The following is a 7,317-nucleotide window of genomic DNA, read 5'->3' on the forward strand; positions in this document are numbered from 1 at the left end:
AGATATTTTTTCCTATGTCATGTTAAAAGGCTATAAACCTTGGTGATGTCTGTCTTATGCAATTTAACTTGTTTTAATTATACTACAGAGGGTCCTTTTGACTTAGTAACTTCTTCAAGTCACTCTTTTCAAAAGGCATGTGGAACCCCCCCCTCCCTCATGATTATTAATACTGTAGCTAGTATGGATAAAGTCTCTGAGAAGGAAGGAAAATGGTTCTTCAGCCCACAGAGACCGAACTTAGTTTTATAATGGTTGGTAGTGCTTAGTTTCATTTTCTTAAATGTTCTACCCATTGAATAAAGAAATTATTTGAAAAGGAAATAGCATCTACAGTATTTGAACTTGCCTTAAGCATAAAACATTTTAATGTTTTGAGTCTATCTCTGACAACTGAAACAGACTTTACTGAACACTAGTAAGAGTTCACTTTGTAATAGAAAAGGAGGCACTCACTGTGATCACTGTGTCTTTTTAGTATGCAGCCCAGAGGATTCAGAAAAAGATTACATTTACAATAATTAACATATATGTAAATGGAGATCATGGCTATGAATGATAAATTTTCATAGCAATTTAAACCTTGTTCAAATTAATCAACCATACAGACACTTGATTAATGAAAGGCAGCATCACTTTAAAATGCAACATGTTAATATATATTACTGTTATCGCTGATCAAAGAATCTTTAAACATAAACCAATTAAAACTAAGTTCAGTCTACATTTTTACTGGTTTAATTCCTGCAGAATTAGAAGAGTATTATAAAAATCTACGTATTTTATTCTCCTCCATATCTATTTACCAAATTGACTGTAGTACAGAATCACACTAATAATTCTGCTACTTCATTAATATGATTGGATCTGAAAACTACCAGATTAGTTTTTCAGCCTAAACATACACATAATGGCTGATTGCAAAGTAGGCAAAATGCATCCAATTTCACTCTTCATTTGTAAAACCAGCAACTTGCATCTCATCTCCCCTATTTTCAATTCAATGGCCAACAGACCAGTCACAGAGGAGGTGTGAGTGACTGACAGGGAGCTGTTGAGGAAGCCTGCCTCTGTGGCACCTTTCCAACAACACCCATCTTCTAGGAATAGCAGGACTAATGAGTTTTATGGCAATGCCAGATTTCTGCAGAGGTCATCCCAAGTATCTAAACAGGTTTTGCTTATTTCAGTTCTTATCTTACCTAATGATATGTACACTGTCATACAACTCTGTTTTGATTCACTGGAAAATTTTAAGTGTGAATAAATGTATTTGTATAGCAGCAGATGTCTTTATTATTACTTGAAAGAGTCACTAATTTCCAAGCTATACCATTTTGCTCACTTTATCTCATGATCAGGAAAACCTAGTAAAAATATACAGCACATCTCTGATTTGTAGCCCTAACCTCTACAATGGTTTTTTAAGCAGTGAACAGGTAAATTAGGTTATAGTAGGGAGATATAGGTTATGGTTGGACTTGATGATCTTCAAGGTCCCTAACAACCAGGATGATTCTGTGATTCTATGAATGCAGACATTCAGTTGTGCCTATAGGAAACGGGAGCTCTGCTACCTTCAGATTCTCTGTAGCTAAGGGGGTTGGAAATCAGCATGTAAACAAGTGCCTTGCAAGAAGTCAGTCTAGTGCATTAATTTGGATATTCACATTTTTATATACTTTTTGCTTAACTTTCTTTTTTTTTTCTTTTCTTTTCTTTTTTTTTTTTTTTTTTTTAATGTGCAGTTATCTGCACATTTTATCAGGTGCTGCATTTTATCAGGTACTTGACAGGTTGGAGGAAAGTTTGTAGAAGTTTTGCACAGCTAAGCTATAGAGTCTGAAGAGACTGAGAAGGTACCCACAACTGAAGGTACCCATAAGCTGACTTATGTTGATCAACATATCTACCTGAAAGGGCTGCAGAAGGTGGAGCTAAGTACAGCTTTTAAGCTTTGTAACAGCTCCAGGGCTGCTTCTGCTCACTTCTTTTCATGAGGTGAAAAGTAAGGATGTTCATGCTTCAGCTGGACACCTGTTGTAGAATTCCCTTTAAAAATATTTTAAGAAAGCTGACAATATCCTAGACATTTTGTAATTGGCTCTGATTTTCCCCTCCAACTTGTATGCTGACCTTGTACTCCCTCAATCACTCATTTATCCTCAGTGTAGCTGTAAACCCTTTCACTAATACCTTCTTTAGTAATTTGATTTGGAAAAGGAGTGCTTGGCTGGCATCTGGACTGGGTTATTTTGGTTGGGTATCTGTGCCCTTGCAATCTTGTATAAACTCTGTTTGCCCCCACTAGTGCCAATACAGGCTGCTGAAAAGGGAGGAGAAAATGTTTGTTTATTTGGGGGCAGTGGGACAGGTAGTAGAGGGGATTTTTATTTTCCTATTCATCGCATAAAATACTCAGCTTTTAAGGTACAGGTGTATGTTTGTTGGCTTGCATTTTTTAAGCATGTATTTTACCAGCAAGCAGAAGAGGAGACACGGCAGTAGTCTTAACAAACAAGGATCCATTAACTCTATGTTTTGGATTTTTATTTTTTTTTGCTCTGGGGTTTTTCTTGTACCAGATTTCAACTTGCTTACTAACTGGGGAGAAGTATTTTTTTTGGTAGCTGGAAAATACAGCTACAACTGAGTATGAGTCTTCTTTGATGGAAGCCAATAGTGTCTATGGACTATTTTGACTCTTGACTACCTGTCACCTAACATTACTGTATTGGTATCCAGTATTACTAACCCCTGCCACAGCTGCAACCACTTTTAATGAAGGAGGTTTTGAGACAGAAATATTGACAACTCATCCAAGACTAGCCTAAACCACGAACTGATGGCATTGACAACAACCTCACTGAGTGCTGCAGAATTGTTAGAAACATACATTTTTAATGCCTCCTTAAGAGTAAAAGGTAGGCTCTAAAAATTGTTCTCGACAAAATTGGGATTATGTGTTGATATCTCAGGATCAGCTTCTAGTGAATATAGAAAGGTAAGGTCATTGGTCAAGCAGGTATTTTTCCCCATATACCTACATTTGAAAGTCAGCTGGAAATTTCTCAGCCCTGGGTTTTCATTCCTTTCTTTAAGCTGAGAAAACCATTTGAAACTCAGCCTTTCCCATTGTATTTCTGTATCCGAATGTCAAAAATCTGGACATGTATTTTCCCAGTTGGTTTCCTATTGCAATAGATAATGCTGCGCTACCTTACTCAATTGAATACTGATAGTTTTGAGTGCACTTATATTTGACAATGTTGTGAACATCTGGTGATGTTACTGTGCTGGGGGAAGACCCAAATTCAGTGTCTCTGTATTAGTTAAATCTTTACAATAAAATTTAAAGGATGCTTTCATTAGATTCCAGGGGAAAATCACATGAATAAAGAGAGATACAAATGTAACAGAAGCTTCTCAGAAGCTGAAACTATAAATACACTGGTCACTAACGGGATTCTGCCAGGAGGTAAACTCATTCTGTGTTCAAATATCTACATAAGGAAACAAAGTGCCATACAAGTTGCCTGCCTTGCAGACACCATTGGCTGTATAAAACAAATCCCTCTCACTCAGGTTTCTCCAGAACTGTTTACATTCATTTTACCCACCATCAACCCCTAGCAAGGGCCAAGATTGTGAGCTCAGAGCTATCCAAGGTGAGCAGTTTTCATTTCAAGCACTGAATGAAACAGAAATGCTTCTTAAAATCCTACATTACCTCACATCCTATCAAGGCTTCAAAAGAAAAGTTGTAAGTGCATAAAAATAAATCCACTCCTTCCCTCAGAAAAACAGTACCAGTTGTTAAAGAAACCAGTGACCTTTCCTCAGAAGCATAAGCACACTGGTGTACCAGCACGACTGCAGAAGATGGACTATTATAGGCCCCGCTATGAACACTGGCTCTTTACCTCAGCCTTCTTTGGTAGGTTCTCCGCCTCAGTCGTTGGTGTGTTAGCAGAGTCTTCTCACCCTCCTGGAGCAGATGGTATTTGCATGAAGAACTCTTCATTGATGAATCAGTAATCTCCCTTGCAGGAAGTTCTCAGTCAAACATAAAACCAATAGATATTATTCTGCCTGCAGCAGAAACATAGAGTTCAAACAGATTTGTTGAAATTTATTTAAGCATTTTGGTAAGATACTTTAGAACATACTAATGCACATGTGTCAGCACAAAACCCAGCCAATTAGAGTAAAACATTCTGGATGTTTTACTCCCGTTAATCTAAACATCAACAAGCAATCTCTTCTAGGCTACTGTTAAAATATTAGTGATCTTAGGTTTCTATTTTCAGTGCTGAAGGAAAAAATACTGCCTAAAAATTTAGATTACAGGACAACTCCAACTAAGTTCAAAAGTGAAAATGCTGTATTTAAAAGCATTTTAAGAAATTGTTTTCAATAAAATATGTTACTGGGGAATGCATATTTATTTATTTATTTTGAATTTTAGAAGAAATTAATATTCTAAATGTTACAGCAGAAAGCTGTGGATTTATATTTAAGATTAAAAAATCTTTAACTTAGTAAAACTTAGAATTGGGTTAGGCAGAAAGGATGTGATTAATTTTATCGTATGTTCCCCATAAGTGAAAATATCTCTTAGAGTCTTTGCAATCCTAGACAATTTTTCCTCTCCCAAAACTTCTCTAGCAGCCACATTTTCAAATGCTATCCTTTAGCTGTGATAATTTTCTTTATTTAGCCATCTAAGATCCTGATATATATGCCCATGGTTATGTATTGATGGCTATTGTCTTGAAGGCAGAAAAGCAGCACATGTATCAGCCTCCCCAGCCCAGCAGCACCTATGGAAAACAGGAGTGGTTTTCCTGGAGGCTGTTTCTCAGGACCCACAGCTGAGCACAGCCACAGGCAAGGGAGCCCCGGCACTGTGGGGCAAATGAAGTCAAGTGGCTAGGAACAGAGTTACTGACATACAGTGCCAGTAGTAAAAACCTGCTAGGTTTGTTACCTAGTGTATTTTACTAAAGAGTCTGACCTCAGCAGTAAGGAGAGTGGTGAGCTCCTCAGGACCACAAAGAGGAGGATAAAAAGGGGAGTTTTGTACACCAGGTAGGCAGCTGGAGAGAAGTACACCCTCACAACACAATTACATTAGTTTAGGATCAGAATCAAGCTTTTGATTCTAACAGAAAGGTTGGGGGATTATTAAAAATGTTTAATTGCTGGGACTACCTTCTCTGTTAAAGTGTTAGACCTCTTCTTTCTCATTCATTATGGAGCAAAAGGCTAAGCATTTTAAATACTCCTTTGTCACAAAAACCTACAAGATAAACTGCTGCCCTACTCCTTTCCTATTACAACAAAAGAAAATAAAATCTCATCCAATTATACTAGTATGGTAATCTTGTTGAAATAGTTATGAGCTATGATTTGAGAGCATCTAGCTTGATATTTTTTGTCACCTCTTCCTCACCAGCCTCTACTCTGTTTTATTAATCAGATCAGAATAAAAAATCATCCAGATTTAACCCACAGTTCCCCCTACGCCTGTAAATGTTCAGTTATATTCACAGAATAAATTAAACAATAAAATATATACTATCAGGAAGGTAAAAGCCCATGGTTCCCACCTGCATACTCTGTACCAATTTTTTTCCATGGTTGAACCAATACTCCTTAGTAAGAGACTGGGATTTCTGGTGCTGCGTTATCCCAGCCTGCTGCAAGAGGCTCTTACCACAAAGGCACTTTCATGATTACTGTCATTAGTGGAACTGCAAACTGTCAGAAACTGAAAAAATTCTCTTTTTTTGTTTGTTTTTGAGGAAGAAAGGAAAAAAAAACCAACCCACTCAACAAAAAAAACCCCAACCAAACAAAAAACCCCAAACAAACAAAAAGTTAAAAAAAAAAGAAAAAAAAAAGAAAGAAAAGAAAAAAAGAAGAAAACAACCCCAAAACTTATTCCAGACAAATCTTTAGTTATTCTCACAACGTATAACAGGGCCCAGTCTGAACTCATGTCTCAATAGACTACAATCCACGTCATCTTGCACTTGGCAAAAGTGCCTATTCGTCAGAGCTACAAAGAACAATATATACTTAAGTCCATACTCACCTCAATCAGTCTGTGTCTGCACATTCTGTGGGGGATTTAAGGGATGCACAGGTCATTGTATCAGAAAACTGAAGAGACAAATTACAGTGCATTATGCTGGGCTTCACCTGGACTGGACACACATGAAAGAGAATTCAGCTGCCACAGCTGCCTTTGTATCTCTGTTTTTCAAATTCTGAAAACAAGCTAAAAAGGAGAAAAGGGACTCAACTTTTTTAAACCCATAAAAACTACTGGAAAAAGATATAATCAGTTTTTTAATCAAGGTAAATACTATTATAATTGAATTACGGACACTTTAAAACTATATGTTCTAAACTCAATGTTTCCGTTTGTTGAAAAGTTGTTTCCATCTACATTAATTGCTTTACAGTGATTTAATTAAATGCTGTGTTAAATTGATAGAAAAATAGGTAATATCCATATAAAAAGAAGAGAACAAAATACAAAACCTGGCGAGGTTTTAAGTAGAAAGCTTACAGTTAGGTATTTTGTATTGAATTTGTATAAATGACTCAAGTAGATGTAAAATACAAATGAAAAAAAAATCCTCTAACAAAAAAAAATATAGAGTAGCTTTATCAGCTATTCAGTTTTGCCTTTCAACAAATTTGTCTACCTTGGTTTTGTGTGGAACCAGTTTTGAATTTACAAGTAATATCTGTATTAGACATAGATATAACACTGTGCTAAAAAACATCTTGTTTTTCTAAGGATTTAGGCAAGCAGGATCCTTTCAGACCAGATCATTGCCTCATGAGGCATGTGATGTGTCTATCTCAGTCAGCACTTGCTGGCCTCTATAGAAGTTTTACTTGACTTCAAGATACAGTCCATGGTCTAGAGGATGATTCTGAGCATCACTGAAAGCCATTAGCCCCAACTACTTCCATGAGAATTACAGACAAAAAGCTCCTCATATGCTCAGGGAGCCAACTAAAGATAAAGTTGTACATAGAAAAACTCAGCTTATTAGAAGTATGAAAGTGCCTACAGATTTCCAAAAGCAAGTGAGTGCCTTCCTTCTATTTAAGACCTCACCATCCTTAACATGCTTATTTTGACAAACTTCTTATTTTTACCTACTACTCTGTTGGCTTCATCCACAAATTTTAGCTTCTCTCTTTATTGTGAAACAGTTCTGTGCAAGAATTAATTTTGACCTGTGTTTGTATGATATCTACCACCAAGACAGAGGAAAGCCTATGACGCTCTTT

General features: G+C 36.6%; 1 protein-coding gene across 1 annotated transcript in view; it reads right to left on the reverse strand.

The window, feature by feature from the left end:
* Positions 1–6,099: 6,099 nt before the first annotated feature.
* The window catches only part of LOC104387519, a 113,635-nt gene continuing 112,417 nt past the window's right edge, over positions 6,100–7,317 (reverse strand). The window contains exon 3 of the mRNA XM_009996289.1: positions 6,100–6,286. Coding sequence (XP_009994591.1) covers positions 6,235–6,286 — 52 coding nt within the window. The 3' untranslated portion in view covers positions 6,100–6,234. The remainder of the gene's footprint in view (positions 6,287–7,317) is intronic.

This window comes from Chaetura pelagica, unplaced genomic scaffold (genome assembly GCF_000747805.2).
Source record: "Chaetura pelagica isolate M959 unplaced genomic scaffold, ChaPel_1.0 scaffold3, whole genome shotgun sequence".
In the NCBI taxonomy this organism is placed as follows: domain Eukaryota; kingdom Metazoa; phylum Chordata; class Aves; order Apodiformes; family Apodidae; genus Chaetura; species Chaetura pelagica.